General features: G+C 43.0%; 1 protein-coding gene across 6 annotated transcripts in view; it reads left to right on the forward strand.

Annotated features, from left to right (window-relative positions):
• The window catches only part of LOC120061350 (membrane-associated guanylate kinase, WW and PDZ domain-containing protein 1-like), a 228,511-nt gene that overhangs the window by 85,084 nt on the left and 126,370 nt on the right, over nt 1-17,057 (forward strand). For all 6 annotated transcript variants that reach the window (XM_039011100.1, XM_039011103.1, XM_039011101.1 and 3 more), the window contains exon 2: nt 6,333-6,449. In XM_039011100.1, the coding sequence (XP_038867028.1) occupies nt 6,333-6,449 (117 nt within the window). The remainder of the gene's footprint in view (nt 1-6,332; nt 6,450-17,057) is intronic.

Genomic DNA, 17,057 nt, shown 5'->3' on the forward strand with positions numbered 1-17,057 from the left:
TACTCATTATATCCTGATGAAGACAGCTTGGTTTTCAAACGTTGGTATTAAATTGTTTGGTCTGAGCTCCTAGAGTGTGCAGCTCTCCTTTTCTTTTCCCGTTAATAGGCTGGTCTCGAACGGAGCTCATCCAGTTTGTTCTCTAGTGACTGTACGTTTGCCAACAGAACGGAGGGTAGAGGCGGTTTATTTGCTTGCCAGTGTAGTCTTGTCAGGATGCCGGCACGTCTTCCTTTTTTTGCTCCGTAGCTTCCACTTTTGAGTCCCAGGGACTAGGGCCTGGTACAGAGTAAGCAGATTGTCCCGAGCTGCCGACTCGTTAATGTAGAAATTGTCATCCGAATTGAGGTTAGTGATCGCTGTTCTGATCTCCAGAAGCTGTTTTCGGTCATAGCCTGCTATCCACTGCAGCGCCATCTTCATTTGACAAATGTTTTATCAAATGGATATGACACTTATTAATGCAAAGAATACACATACCATTTCCAATTTTAGTTTGATTATAACTCAAAGATGTCAAACAGTATTTTTCATTGTCATGAGACGTTAGATTGTTCCCTTCCAAACTGCAATCAAAGACAGTACTGTATAAAGATAGGCAGAGTCCTCGTGTCTAACCGCGCTGAACTGCACATGTGCAGGCCGTCAAATCAAAAACATTCCTTCCATATACAGTTGTTTTTAAGAAAATGAAAATGTGTCAGTTTGTCAATTTCACGAGGTTGGTGTAATAACATATTCAACTACTTAAGATATTGGATCGAATCTAGGCTGCACCATTAGATTTTGAGAAAATGTACATCTAAGGAAGATTTTTTAAACTTCTTTCATTGACTTCTTAAATCCCAAACCACAGCCTGGTCTGCTTGGTCTGTTTAATCTAATGCACTCTGGGAAATGTATTTAAAAACATTAAGGGAATTATGAATTATTATAGAATATTTCCAGACCACTGCATTTATTTAAAACTGTTTTGGAAGTATGAGTTTTAAAAATGAAATGTTTCAACGTTATGCTACATGGTATTGAAATGGTAAACATTCAAGGCGTCAAAATAAACATTACTATGGTGATGTGTAGAATAAATAAGCAGTTTGAATTTCATTGAATTCCATTTAAATAAATTACGCTTCCTTTAATTCAAATTAAATTACAATTCTGCTACCTGTGGGGTGTTCCAATTCAATTAAAATTCCAGAATTGAATTTGAAGTAAAGAGCCATTCCCAACTCAATTAAGAATTAACCATGGTGTTTGTTTCTGTTCTGTTCGGGTGTGTTTGTAAATTCACTCTGGAGTGTCAGAGAGCGCTCAGAGTGCGCTCTGGCTGTTCGTAAATTCAGAGCCTTGTCATATTGTCTGTTTGTAAATTCAGAGGGTTTCGCTCTCTGAGCGTTCAGAGTGCACACTGGACGCTCTGGACAAGGAGTATGGTTGATCTGAGCGTTCTGACCTCACAATGGCAGTCAAGCACCCAAGATAACTGGCTAAAGTTAGTTAGCTTGCTAGCTATTTCCAGACACAAATGAGAGAACACGTCACTCTATTTTTCTCGCCTTAGCAGAGCTGATTAGGCTCTTTTCGTGTTATCCAGAGCGTTGGTGACTAACTGTGCTGCTGGCAACAATTTAATTACGTTTTTTTGCCTACGTTTAAAATCAAATCAAATTGTGTTAGTCACATACACATGGTTAGCAGATGTGAGTGTAGCGAAATGCTTGTGCTTCTAGTTCCGACAGTGCAGTAATATCTAACAAGTAATCTAACAGTTCCACAACAACTACCTTATACCCACAAATCTAAAGGGATGGAATAGGAATATGTACATATACATATATGGATGAGCGATGGCCGAGCGGCATAGACTAGATGCAATATATTATATAAAATACAGTATATACATATGAGATGAGTAATGTAAGATATGTAAACATTATTAAAGTGGCATTATTTAAAGTGACTAGTGATCCATTTATTAAAGTGGCCAATTATTTGAGTCTGTATGTAGGCAGCAGCCTCTGTGTTAGTGATGGCTGTTTAACAGTCTGATGGCCTTGAGATAGAAGCTGTTTTTCAGTCTCTCGGTCCCAGCTTTGATGCACCTGTACTGACCTCGTCTTCTGGATGGTAGCGGGGTGAACAGGCAGTGACTCGGGTGGTTGTTGTCCTTGATGATCTTTTTGGCCTTCCTGTGACATCGGATGCTGTAGGTGTCCTGGAGGGCAGGTAGTTTGCCCACAGTGATGTGTTTTGCAGACCGCACCACCCTCTGAAGATCCAGGCGATGGTATAGCCTGACAGGATGCTCTCAATTGGGCACCTGTAAAAGTTTGTGAGGGTTTTAGGTGACAAGCCACATTTCTTCAGCCTCCTGAGGTTGAAGAGGCACTTTTGCGCCTTCTTCACCACACTGTCTGTGTGGGTGAACCATTTCAGTTTGTCCGTGATGTGTACGCCGAGGAACTTAAAACTTTCCACCTTCTCCACTACTGTCTCATCGATGTGGATAGGGGGGTGCACCCTCTGCTGTTTCCTGATTCCCACGATCATCTCCTTTGTTTTGTTGACGTTGAGTGAGAGGTTGTTTTCCTGACACCACACTCCGAGTAGCCTCACCTCCTCCCTGACACTGGACATATTCAGCGGGTTTTGAGCATTCGTAAATTCATCAGTTATTCTGCATTCTGGCACACTCAGACGAGAGTGCTCTGAAATTGGAGTAGATAGCCAGAGTGAATTTATGAACACACCCTTCAAGTCTGTCAGGGAGAAGCAGAGACTGTATGTGTGTGTGTAGAGATGTCTCCTTGACCTCTGTGTGTTCCTCAACTCCTTATCTGGGGCAGAGTGTTCTTGGAGGGATTTGCCTCGGCTTCCCACTCCATCACTGATGAACTCATTTTCTATCAAAGATGGAATCAGGACAATCAAAGAATATTGAAACATCAACGCCTCTTGTGTGTGTATGTATGGCGGTTGCGTTGATTTTCGATTTGGTAAACGTTAGCAGTGGTCATGCTTGTCTCATTCCTGTGCGTGCAAATGTGTACGTCATTTCTCTGTGTGTTTATTTAACGGTGTCTGTGTGGAGAGAGAGAAACAGCAGCACATACACACTCTCAATCTCATGCAGGTACACACACACACACTGTGCCACACTGTGTTTGAAATAATCCCTGCTGCACATGGCTGTAAATCCTTGAAAATCTTAAATATTTGATGACTTCATCATTGATGGGGCGTGACACCTGGGCCGCCTGCTCTGTTCCAGCTCTGTACCAGCTCTCCCCAGCCACAGGAGAGCTGATGTAATGCCTAATGGTGGTCCCCACCCAGGGGATACTACTGGGGCTCAGGATTGAGGAAGAATGTTGAGTATTTTTCATGAGTGATGGTATATGACATGTATAAGACTATTCTGATAGTGATTATAAGACGTTTTATCCCTATGACACATCTAATGTACCCATGTCTTAGAGGAGTAAACCTTGTCCATTGACCTGTGTGTGTGTGTGTGTGTGTGTGTGTGTGTGTGTGTGTGTGTGTGTGTGTGTGTGTGTGTGTGTGTGTGTGTGTGTGTGTGTGTGTGTGTGTGTGTGTGTGTGTGTGTGTGTGTGTGTGTGCGCACTGATGTGTGTGTGCTAGCTTGTATTTCTAAATGTTTTTAGTCTGAATGCAGGCTGCTTGCCTAGCAGGGACCGTAACGATGGTTGTCAGGACTGGCTGGTTGCTAGGTAACAATTACCTGACTGTGCTTTGCTCGCACAGAATTACACAGACGGCTGTGTGTGTAGGGGAACGGAAAAATACAGCAGAGCACGCTGGGCAGTGTTTCAGATTCCTACCCTGACAACATGTAATGGTTGTATTTCTATGAGTTTAGGCTAAACTGAATATTGTTGTTTATTCTCTGGGATGGAATGGTTCACCTAATTTGATAATGTTCCCATTGATGCTGTATTTGTGAGGACTCCTTGGTGCTATATGCTTTTTGTTTAACCAGGCAAGTCTGTTAAGAACAAATTCTTATTTACAATGATGGCCTGCCCCGGCCAAACCCTACCCTAACCCGGATGACGCTAAGCCAATTGTGCGCCGCCCTATGGGACTCCCGATCACAGCTGGTTGTGATACAACTCGGGATCAAACCAGGGTCTGTAGTGATGCCTCTAGCATTGAGATGCAGTGCCTTAGACCGCTGCGCCACTCGGGTATACAGTACACTCTTAGAAAAGTGTATACTGTAGGATAACCTTTTGAAGAACCCTTTTTGTTCGAGGTAGAGACATTTTTCTCACACAAAGGCTTCTACATGGAACCCAAAAGGGTTCTCCTAAAGCAGGGGTAGTCAACTCTTACCCCACGAGGTCCGGAGCCAGCTCGTTTTCTGTTCTGCCTGATAATTAACTGCACACACCTGGAGTCCCAGGTCGAAATCAGTTCCTGGTTAGAGGGGAACAATGGAAAAAAGCAGTGGAACTGGCTTCCAGGTCCAGAGTCGAGTTTGAAGGTCCTGTAAGTACAGTTGCAGAACCCTTTTGGAACCCTTTTTTCTAAGAGTGTATATAGGTCAGAGGTTGCATTAGGGTTGTGGGTGTTGCATTGGTAAAACTGAAAGTGAGGCTGTACTGTAAGTTGTGAACAGGCTGGTTGGGGTGGACATAGATTTATGAGGGTGTGGTCTGTGGTTAAGCTGTGTGAGTCCATGGGAAGAGGAGGTGATGCAGGGCCACACGGCTGTGTGACAGATGTCTGTCTGAAACAGTTCTATATCTATTCTATCCATAGGCCCATCTGTTCTGTTCTATATCTATGAGCAGGCTTTTGTTCCCAAATCATTTTGTTTCTAACTAATCAGGAGGTCAAATAATAATCATAACCTCAGTTAGTTGATTAGTTATAATCAGAAGATGAATTAATCTCTGAGTAGCTGATTTGCTGAACTTCAAGTGGCTACTAGTAAGTAATATATACTCTCAAATGGTGAACACATTTCAGCTACGAAAAACTAAACTTTTCCTGTCTAATATTATAACCAGCCATTTAAAGATGCACTATGCAGAAAAAGCTCTGCATTTCCTGGTTGCTAAAATTCAAATAGTTTGCCTAATTTCAGTTTGTGACAAAACAAGCAGTCATTGTGTAGATAATCATTGTACCATCTAAACTGCTGTGAAATATATTTTTCATAACAAAAAATATAATATTTTCAGATGTTTGAAGCTGGTGTACAAAATCAAAAATAAAAGATGCAAAAACAATACTTAAGAATGGGAAGCATAGAAATATCACACATAGAACTGATCTATAACTCACATGTCTATGTGAATTTGGTCGGGTCACCCAGAAAGTTACATATAAGTTACATACATACAGCTTTAAAATACCCCATTTTCTTCAAAAAATTATAACAAATAAATCTATTTTTATTTAATATGACTGTTCATGTTAAACTTGTTGTATTATGTTTTTAACAATCTATACACATTGAATAGTGTCATTACAATATATATTAATAAGCAGCTTCCATCATGGTCAGGGGTCTGTGTGGAGAGATGCTGGCCAATGCCCCCAAAATGCCTGGCCAGCTCCCCAGACATGGATGATATATTTGGAGATCATTAAACGATCCTAAATGAGACCCTGGCGTGAGAGAGAGCCCTGGCCATCTGGCCCCATTGTGACTCCTCTCCTTCTGTGAGACTGAGGGCTTCATTCAAACACAGCAGAGAGGGAGCGCGTCAGGGGCTCTGATTGGACAGACGCTGACTGAACCTGGCAGCTCTTAGCAAATCAGGGAACTGTTGTTCTCAATTACCTCAGCCAACCTTGCTTGCTGTCTGTGCATGTCTGTCTTATTTTTCTCTTTACCTCTCCATTTCTCTCTCTCTACTTCCCCCTCTCACAATTTCTCTCTATCTATTTCTGTCTTTCTCTTTTCTCCTTCCGTCCTTCCTCCTCCTCTCTCTCTCTCTGTGCCTGTGGGTGAAGTTGAGCAGACGTGGTGGGGTCAATCAGCTATGTGGCAGCTGAAACACTCACTGCTGCTAATCAACCAGCTCTGATTTGGTCCGAAAATGATGACTTCACCAGAGTGTAATGAATATACTGCCACTGCCAGACAGGAATTACATGTGCTACTTGTGAAACCAAAAGAAACATGTAATTCCTTTGTAAACAACACATGTATGGCATGACAACAATAGTCAGAGGAGTGGGCTGAAGCACATACAGATCCAACACCTGGCACACAAAATGTTCAAATTTGCTATGCAAATTGTCTATTATGAAATGAGGCGTAACCATTGTTCCTGTGTGGTTTCCCTGTGCAGGTAACAAGCTGAACAAGGACTTGAAGCACTACCTGAGCCTGAGGTTTCAGAAGTCCTCCCCCGACCATGAGCTCCAACAGACCATCAGAGCTAACCTCTACCACCATGCTGTGCCTTGTGAGTTCCACCGCCTCATCTTCAGTCTCATCTTCGTCTTCCTCCTCCTAAAACTCCTCATCATCCTCACAATATTCCTTCTCTGCCTCCCCTTTCACCCCACCTCATATTTCCCTCTTCCTCCTCATAATATTCCTCCTCACCCCCCCCCCCCCCCCACCCGTAAAGGAACATACACTCTTAGAAAAAAAGGTGCTATCTAGGACCTTAAAACCTGTTGAGGACAGAGGGCGCTGTTTTCACTTTGGGGGAAAATCGTGCCAAATTTAAACGGCCTCGTACTCAATTCTTGCTCGTACAATATGCATATTATTATTACTATTGGATAGAAAACACTCTCTAGTTTCTAAAACCGTTTGAATTATATCTGTGAGTAAAACAGAACTCCTTTTGCAGCAAACTTCCTGACAGGAAGTGGAAGATCTGAAATCGATGCACTGTTCTAGGGGCTGCCTATTAAAGTCCTTGATATTATTAGTTTAGATGCACTTCATACGTCTTCCACTAGATGTCGACAAGCAGTGAGAGAAGAAATTGAGTGTGTAACGTGATCTGGGCTCGAATAATAGCTCTTGGCATGACGTGTCACCAGTTTCCTGTTTTCTGGAGAGCGCGAGAAGGGACCTGGATTTGCCTTCTGATAAGCTGTCGTTATGGACGACTAATATCTCCGGCTTTGATTTTATTTGATACAGTAAAGTATGTTTTTTCAATATAGTTTAATCAGATTATTGAAATTTTTTCGGGAGTTTTGCCGTGTTCCGTTCTCTGAGTTTGTTGACGATGGAGAGATTCGCGCCACTTGGCAAGTGTGCTTGCTAAATCGAGAGGGAAAAAGGCCGTTCTAAATCCAAACAACGATTGTTCCCGACAAAGGACCCCTTGTACAACATTCTGATGAAAGATCAGCAAAAGTAGGACCCATTTTATGATGCTATTTCATATATCTGTCGAACATGTTGTACTAGTCGTTTGCGCCCAGCTTTTGGGTACTCTCTCGCTATACCTAAGCTGGATGTCGTAATGAAGTTATTTTTAGAATTCTAACACGGCGATTGCATTAAGAACTAGTGTATCTATCATTTCCTATACAACATGTATTTTTTAGTTATGTTTATGAATAGTTATTTGGTCAGAATATGTGTGTCAGAAAAAGTGTCAGAAAAATATCCGGACGTTGTGGGAAAAAGATGCTACGTTAGCACAATGTATAACCACTGATTTCAGCTCTAAATATGCACATTTTCAAACAAAACATAAGTGTATGTATAACCTGATGTTATAGGACTGTCATCTGATGAAGCTTATCAAGGTTAGTCAAAAATTATATATCTTGCTGGTTTATTCGCTATCGCTAACGTGCCTATTGCTATCGCTAACGTGCCTTGATGAATGAATGCGGTAGTGTGGTAGGCTATTGTAGTAAGCTAATATAATGCTATATTGTGTTTTCGCTGTAAAACACTTAAAAAAATCAGAAATATTGGCTGGATTCACAAGATGTTTGTCTTTAATTTGCTGTACACCATCGATTTTTCAGAAATGTTTTATGATGAGTATTTAGGTATTTGACGTTGGTGTCTGTAATTATTCTGGCTGCTTTCGGTGCAATTTCTGATTGTAGCTGCAATGTAAACTATGATTTATACCTGAAATATGCACATTTTTCGAAACATAGATTTATTGAATAACATGTTATAAGACTGTCATCTGATGAAGTTGTTTGTTGGTTAGTTTGGTTGGTTCTTGGTTAGTTAGGTTGGCTTTGTGCATGCTACCTGTGCTGTGAAAAATGTCTGTCCTTTTTTGTATTTGGTGGTGAGCTAACATAAATATATGTGGTGTTTCGCTGTAAAACATTTTAAAAATCGGACATGTTGACTGGATTCACAAGATGTGTATCTTTCATTTGCTGTATTGGACTTGTTAATGTGTGAAAGTTAAATATTTCTAAAAAATATCTTTTGAATTTCGCGCTCTGCCTTTTCAGTGGAATGTGGGAGGAGTTCCGCTGGCGGAACGCCAGAGCCAGACAGGTTAAAGGGTTCTTCGGCTGTGGGTTCCATGTAGAACCATTTCCAGAGAGGGTTCTATATGGAATCCAAAAAGGTTTCTACCTGGAATCAAAAGGGTTCTCCTTTGGGAACTGCCCAATAACCCTTTTTTCTAAGTGCGTAGACACAAATAGGCCATTCAGATGTACCGTAATCTAATAAAATGTTCTGGGTTTTTGGAACGCCAGTGATCCACTTGTCCTCCCGACACTGGAAATCTGCCTTCCCAGATGTTTCACTTAACTACAGTACAGTGTGTGGTGTGGTGGGCCAATGACCTGGGTGGATGCCAGAGCAGACAACTGTGTACTGTGTACTGTGAGGTCAGCTCATTATCTGTTGGATGTGATTGGTGCTGGGCATGGTACACTTCTGCAGTATAACATTATGTGACAGTTTACTCCATGTAGTCGCTGATACATTTGAATAGTATGTTTTTGAAAGTGGAGCTTTAGATCCAAAATATTCAGGTCTGTTGTGGATAGGCCGTGAACCTTCCTTTGAATCAATGAAGCCCTGCTAATCAACCACAGTGTATATTGTCAAGGACCTGACAGCAGTTGGTCAGAAATCCACTGTGCACGTGCATGTGTGTGCACGTGTGTGAGTCTGTGTTTGGCTGCATGTGTGTGTGGCTGTTGTGATGTTCTCAGTGGGGACGTTGTTTTCATGATCACATGTCTCAGTCACAAGCAAAATCCCATCAGTGGAGAGAGACATTGCCTTTCCTACCACACAGCACCTCTTTATGCATCTGGGATGTGGAACTGTGTGTGTGTGTGTGTGTGTGTGTGTGTGTGTGTGTGTGTGTGTGTGTGTGTGTGTGTGTGTGTGTGTGTGTGTGTGTGTGTGTGTGTGTGTGGGGCTTTACTTGGCAAGATAGAAACGGGCTTCTGGGCTAGATAATATTCAAACATTTCCTTCCCCTCTTTTCTTTTTTTGTCTCTTTTTTCTCCCATTCGCTCTCTCTCTGTATCCCTCTTTCTCTCTCTCTCTGTATCCCCCTTTCTCTCTCTGTGTGTATCCCTCTTTCTCTCTCTCTGTGTGTATCCCTCTTTCTCTCTCTCTCTGTATCCCTCTTTCTCTCTCTCTGTATCCTTCTTTCTCTCTCTCTCTGTATCCCTCTTTCTCTCTCTCTCTGTATCCTTCTTTTTCTCTCTCTCTCTGTATCCCCCTTTCTTTCTCTCTCTGTATCCTTCTTTCTCTCTCTCTCTGTATCCTTCTTTCTCTCTCTCTCTGTATCCTTCTTTCCCCTGCTCTGTATCCCCCTTTCTCTCTCTCTGTATCCTTCTTTCTCTCTCTCTGTATCCCTCTTTCTCTCTCTCTCTGTATCCTTCTTTCTCTCTCTCTCTCTCTCTGTATCCCCTTTCTCTCTATCTCTGTATCCTTCTTTCTCTCTCTCTCTGTATCCTTCTTTCTCTCTCTCTCTGTATCCTTCTTTCTCTCTCTCTCTGTATCCCCCTTTCTCTCTCTCTCTGTATCCCTCTTTCTCTCTCTCTCTGTATCCCCCTTTCTCTCTCTGTGTGTATCCCTCTTTCTCTCTCTCTCTGTATCCCTCTTTCTCTCTCTCTGTATCCTTCTTTCTCTCTCTCTCTGTATCCCTCTTTCTCTCTCTCTCTGTATCCCTCTTTCTCTCTCTCTCTCTCTCTGTATCCTTCTTTCTCTCTCTCTGTATCCTTCTTTCTCTCTCTCTGTATCCCCCTTTCTCTCTCTCTGTATCCTTCTTTCTCTCTCTCTGTATCCCTCTTTCTCTCTCTCTCTGTATCCTTATTTCTCTCTCTCTCTCTCTGTATCCCCCTTTCTCTCTCTCTCTCTGTATCCTTCTTTCTCTCTCTCTCTGTATCCTTCTTTCTCTCTCTCTCTGTATCCCCCTTTCTCTCTCTCTGTATCCTTCCTTCTCTCTCTCTGTATCCCTCTTTCTCTCTCTCTCTGTATCCTTATTTCTCTCTCTCTCTCTCTGTATCCCCCTTTCTCTCTCTCTCTCTGTATCCTTCTTTCTCTCTCTCTCTGTATCCTTCTTTCTCTCTCTCTCTGTATCCTTCTTTCTCTCTCTCTCTGTATCCCCCTTTCTCTCTCTCTCTCTGTATCCTTATTTCTCTCTCTCTCTGTATCCCTCTTTCTCTCTCTCTCTCTGTATCCCTCTTTCTCTCTCTCTCTGTATCCCTCTTTCTCTCTCCCTCTGTATCCCCCTTTCTCTCTCTCTCTGTATCCCCCTTTCTCTCTCACTCTGTATCCCTCTTTCTCTCTCTCTCTGTATCCCCCTTTCTCTCTCTCTCTGTATCCCTCTTTCTCTCTCTATGTATCCCCCTTTCTCTCTCTCTCTCTGTATCCCTCTTTCTCTCTCTCTCTCTGTATCCCTCTTTCTCTCTGTATCCACCTTTCTCTCTCTCTCTGTATCCCCCTTTCTCTCTCTCTCTGTATCCCTCTTTCTCTCTCTCTCTGTATCCCTCTTTCTCTCTCTCTCTGTATCCCCCTTTCTCTCTCTCTCTGTATCCCTCTTTCTCTCTCTCTCTGTATCCCCCTTTCTCTCTCTCTGTATCACTCTCTCTCTCTCTGTATCTCTCTCTCTCTCTGTATCCCTCTCTCTCTCTCTCTCTCTCTGTATCCCTTTATCTCTCTCTCTCTTTGTACCCCTCTCTCTCTCTCTCCCTCTGTATCCCTCTTTCTCTCTCTGTAACCCTCTTTTTCTCTCTGTATCCCTCTTTCTCTCTCTCTCTGTAACCCTTTCTCTCTCTCTCTGTAACCCTCTTTTTCGCTCTTTCTCCCTGTATCCCTCTTTCTCTGTCACTCTGTATCCCCCTCTCTGTCTCTCTCTCACTGTATCCCTTTATCTCTCTCTCTCTGTATCAATTCAATTCAATTCAATTCAATTCAATTCAATTCAATTCAATTCAATTCAATTCAATTCAATTCAATTCAATTCAATTCAATGGGCTTTATTGGCATGGGAAACATGTGTTAACATTGCCAAAGCAAGTGAGGTAGATATTATACAAAAGTGAAATAAACAATACAAATTAACAGTAAACATTACACATACAGAAGTTTCAAAACAATAAAGACATTACAAATGTTATATTATATATATACAGTGTTGTAACAATGTACAAATGGTTAAAGCACACAAGTTAAAATAAATAAGCATAAATATGGGTTGTATTTACAATGGTGTTTGTTCTTCACTGGTTGCCCTTTTCTTGTGGCAACAGGTCACAAATCTTGCTGCTGTGATGGCACACTGTGGAATTTCTCCCAGTAGATATGGGAGTTTATCAAAATTGGATTTGTTTTCAAATTCTTTGTGGATCTGTGTAATCTGAGGGAAATATGTCTCTCTAATATGGTCATACATTGGGCAGGAGGTTAGGAAGTGCAGCTCAGTTTCCACCTCATTTTGTGGGCAGTGTGCACATAGCCTGTCTTCTCTTGAGAGCCATGTCTGCCTACGGCGGCCTTTCTCAATAGCAAGGCTATGCTCACTGAGTCTGTACATAGTCAAAGCTTTCCTTAAGTTTGGGTCAGTCACAGTGGTCAGGTATTCTGTATCCCTCTCTCTCTCTCTCTCTCTCTCTCTGTATCCCTTTATCTCTCTCTCTGTATCCCCCTTTCTCTCTCTCTCTGTATCCCCCTTTCTCTCTCTCTCTATAACCCTTTCTCTTTCTCTCTATAACCCTCTTTTTCGCTCTTTCTCTCTGTATCCCTCTTTCTCTCTCTCTCTGTATCCCTCTCTCTCTCTCTCTCTGTATCCCTTTATCTCTCTCTCTCTGTATCCCCCTTTCTCTCTCTCTCTGTATCCCCCTTTCTCTCTCTCTCTGTATCTCTCTCTCTCTCCTTCTCTCTGTATCCCTCTTTCTCTCTCTCACTGTATCCCCCTTTCTCTCTCACTCTGTATCCCTCTTTCTCTCTCTCTCTGTATCCCCCTTTCTCTCTCTCTGTATCCCCCTTTCTCTCTCTCTGTATCCCCCTTTCTCTCTCTCTGTATCCCTCTTTCTCAATTTTTTTTCAAATTCAAATTCAAGCTGCTTTATTGGCATGAAAAACATTGTGTCAATATTGCCAAAGCAACAATGTATACAATATACATTGTAATAAAATTATAAACAATGACAAATAATAATATAGAATGGCAGTAAATAATAATACAAAATTAAATATAAAAATAGTAACAATAAAATGGTAACAGTCAATAATCGAATGTAATGTAATTTCGCTCTTTCTCTCTGTATCCCTCTTTCTCTCTCACTCTCTCTGTATCCCTTTATCTCTCTCTCTCTGTATCCCTCTCTCTCTCTGTATCCCTTTATCTCTCTCTTTGTATCCCTCTCTCTCTCTCCCTCTGTATTCCTCTTTCTCTCTCTCTGTCGCTCCTTCTCTCTCTCCTCTGTATCCCTCTTTCTCTCTCACTCTGTATCCTTCTTTCTCTATATATATATATCCCTCTTTCTCTCTCATTGTATCCTTCTTTCTCTCTCTCTGTATCCCTCTTTCTCTCCATCTCTGTATCCCCCGTTCTCTCCCACTCTGTATCCCCCTCTCTCTCTATGTATCCCTCTCTCTCTCTCTCTGTATCCCTTTCTCTCTCTTTGTATCCCTCTCTCTCTCTGTATCCCTCTCTCCATCTCTGTATCCCTTTCTCTCTCTCTTTGTATCTCCCCCTCGCTGTATCCCTTTCTCTCTCTCTTTGTATCCCTTTCTCTCTCTCTTTGTATCCCTCTCTCTCTGTATCTGTCACGTTCCTGACCTGTTTTCTGTTGTTTTGTATGTGTTTAATTGGTCAGGGCGTGAGTTGGGGTGGGTAGTCTATGTTATGTGTTTTCTATGTTGGGTTAATGGTTTGCCTGGTATGGTTCTCAATTAGAGGCAGGTGTGTGTCGTTTCCTCTGATTGAGAGCCATATTAAGGTAGGTTGTTCTCACTGTTTGTTTGTGGGTGATTGTTCCTGTGTCTGTGTTTACCACATGGGACTGTTTAGTTTGTTTGTTCGTTTTAGTAGTCTGTTCCTGTTCGTGCGTTCTTCGTCTATATGTAAGTTCGTTTGTTTCAGGTCTGTTGCCTTCGTTTATTGTTTTGTAGTTTGTTCTAGTGTTTTGTCAGTGTTTTCGTCTTTCATTCAATAAATTAGTATGTATTCCTCACCTGCTGCGCCTTGGTCCGTTCATTCACCACAAGACGAACGTTACAGTATCCCTTTCTCCCTCCCTGTATCTCTCTTTCTCTCTCTCTGTATCCCTCTCTCTCTCTGTATGTAAAGGTTGTCGTAGTCGTTCTCCTCCTCAGACGAGGAGGAGCATGGATCGGACCAAGATGCGGATTGGTAAGTATTCATGATTTAATGGCAAACCAACAAACACTACAATTTAACTTCTTCAGGCTGCAAGCCCGACACCGGGCTTAATATGACAACAGCCACTGCAAGTGCAGGGCGCGAAATTCAAAATCTATTTTTGTAAAATATTTAACTTTCACACATTAACAAGTCCAATACAGCATTTGAAAGATAAACATCTTGTCAATCCAGCCAACATGTCCGATTTTTTAAATGTTTTACAGAGAAAACACCACATATATTTATGTTAGCTCACCACCAAATAAAAAAGAGGACAGACATTTTTCACAGCACAAGTAGGATGAAGTAGCATGCACAAGCCAACCTAACTAACCTAAAACCAACCTAAATAACCTAGAAAAAACTACCTCAGATGACAGTCCTATAACATGTTACACAATAAATCTATGTTTTGTTCAAAAAAAATGCATATTTTAGCTATAAATCAGTTTTACATTACTGCTACCATCATAGCTACAGTAAGAAATCGCACGGGAGTAGCCAGAGAAAATACAGACACCAACGTCAACTACCTTATTACACATCAGAAAACATTTCAGAGAAATATATGGTGGATAGCTAATGAAAGAGAAAGATCTTGTGAATACAGACAATATTTCAGATTCTTTAAATGTTTTACAGCGAAAACACCACATATATTCATGTTAGCTCACCACCAAATACAAAAAGAGAGACAGATATTTTTCACAGCACCGGTAGCATGCAGCTAGCATGCAGCTAGCATGCAAAGCCAACCTAACTAACCTAGAACTAACCTAAATAACCTAGAAAAAACTCCCTCAGATGACAGTCCTATAACATGTTACACAATAAATCTATGTTTTGTTCGAAAAAGTTGAATATTTTAGCTATAAATCAGTTTTACATTACTGCTACCATCTTAGCCACCATCATAGCTACAGTCAGAAATCGCACGGCAGTAGCCAGAGAAAACAGACACCAACGTCAACTACTAATTTCACATCAGAAAAGATTTCAGAAAAATATATGGTGGATAGCTAATGAAAGAGAAAGATCTTGTGAATACAGACAATATTTCCGATTTCTGAAGTGTTTTACAGCGAAAACACAATATATCGTTATATTAGCTTACTACAATAGCTAACACACAGCAGCATTGATTCTAGTCAAACGCTAGCGATAGCACAGTTCGACAGATATATGAAAAAGCATCCCAAATTGGGTCCTTATCTTTGTTGATTTTCCATCAGAATGTTCTCCAAAGGGTCCTTTGTTCAGAACCGTGTTCATTTGGACCTAGAACGAACGATGTCCCTGTTGAATTAGCATGGCACACTGGCCATGCCGTGCTAACCTCTCCGTCTTGACAAAATTCTTGCGTCGCATCACGTCTAAAGTCCAGAATAAATTTCAATAATATAATTAAAGTATATTCAAAAAACATACTTTAGGATGAGATTGTGACATGTATCAAAGAAAATCGAAGCTGGAGGTCATATTCACCTATAACGAGTGTTTTCCAGGAGCGTAGTCCAGTTCCTACTTCGCGCCCAGAAAAAAAAATAAAGTGCGCACTTATCACTCAAAGAGGTTCTTTTCAGTCCCTGACAGAGATAATCAAGTCATTTTTTCTCTCACTTCCGCATGACAACCAGGGGAAGATGTGTGACGTGTTTGTACAGTCCTAAGTGCCAAGGCCTTTTATAGAGAGTATCTTGAAGAGAGACATAGCTTCTTGGAAATGTCACTTTTTACAGAAAATGGGCTGTAAAAAGAGTTATGTTTCACTTAGAGAAATAATTAAACCTGTTTTAGAAACTAGAAGGTGTTTTATATCCAAAGGTAATAATAATATGCATATTGAACGAGCAAGAATTGAGTACGAGGCCGTTTGAAATGGCCACCTCTTTCCACTGCTGATACTTACTGCTGATTTTTGAGCCATAAGAGGTTAACAAAACAACAAACGTGACTAACCTGACACAGTCCTGTGTGGCCCAAACGCTGACACAGGAACAAACACCCCCAAAACACAAGTGAAACCCAGGCTGCCTTAGTATGATTCTCAATCAGGGACAACGATAGACACCTGTCTCTGATTGAGAATCATACCAGGCCGAACACAAAATCCCAACATAGAAATAGAAAACATAGACTGCCCACCCAAAACTCACGCCCTGACCAATAAACACATACAAAACAGGTCAGGAACGTGACATAACCCCCCCCTTAAGGTGCGAACTCCGGGCGCACCAGTACAAAGTCTAGGGGAGGGTCTGGGTGGGCATCTGACCACGGTGGTGGCTCAGGCTCTGGGCGAGGTCCCCACCCCACCATAGTCACTCCCCGCTTCCGTATCCCCCTCCCAATGACCACCCTCCAACTAAACCCACCTAAATGAAGGGGCAGCATCGGGATAAGGGGCAGCACCGGGATAAGGGGCAGCAGCTCCGGGCTGAGGGACGGCAGCTCCGGGCTGAGGGACTCTGGCAGGTCCTGGCTGAGGGACTCTGGCAGGTCCTGGCTGAGGGACTCTGGCAGGTCCTGGCTGAGGGACTCTGGCAGGTCCTGGCTGAGGGACTCTGGCAGGTCCTGGCTGAGGGACTCTGGCAGGTCCTGGCTGAGGGACTCTGGCAGGTCCTGGCTGGACGGCTCTGGCAGGTCCTGGCTGGCGGCTGGCTCTGGCGGATCCTGGCTGGCGGCTGGCTCTGGCGGATCCTGGCTGGCGGCTGGCTCTGGCGGATCCTGGCTGGCGGCTGGCTCTGGCGGATCCTGGCTGGCGGCTGGCTCCGGTGGATCCTGGCTGGCGGAAGGCTCCGGTGGATCCTGGCTGGCGGAAGGCTCTGGCGGATCCTGGCTGGCTGGCTCCGGCAGCTCCTGACTGGCTGGCAGCTCCTGGCTGGACGGCTCTGGCTGGTCCTGGCTGGACGGCTCTGGCTGGTCCTGGCTGGACGGCTCTGGCTGGTCCTGGCTGGACGGCTCTGGCTGGTCCTGGCTGGACGGCTCTGGCAGGTCCTGGCTGGACGGCTCTGGCTGGTCCTGGCTGGACGGCTCTGGCTGGTCCTGGCTGGACGGCTCTGGCTGGTCCTGGCTGGACGGCTCTGGCTGGTCCTGGCTGGACGACGGCTCTGCAGGCTCAGTCCAGACGGGCAGTTCTGGGCAGACTGGCAGACCTGTAGGGAGGAGACGGAGAGACAGCCTGGTGCGTGGTATAGGCACTGGCTGCGCTGGAGAGGAGGAAAGCTC

This window comes from Salvelinus namaycush, chromosome 16 (assembly GCF_016432855.1).
Source record: "Salvelinus namaycush isolate Seneca chromosome 16, SaNama_1.0, whole genome shotgun sequence".
In the NCBI taxonomy this organism is placed as follows: Eukaryota; Metazoa; Chordata; class Actinopteri; order Salmoniformes; family Salmonidae; genus Salvelinus; species Salvelinus namaycush.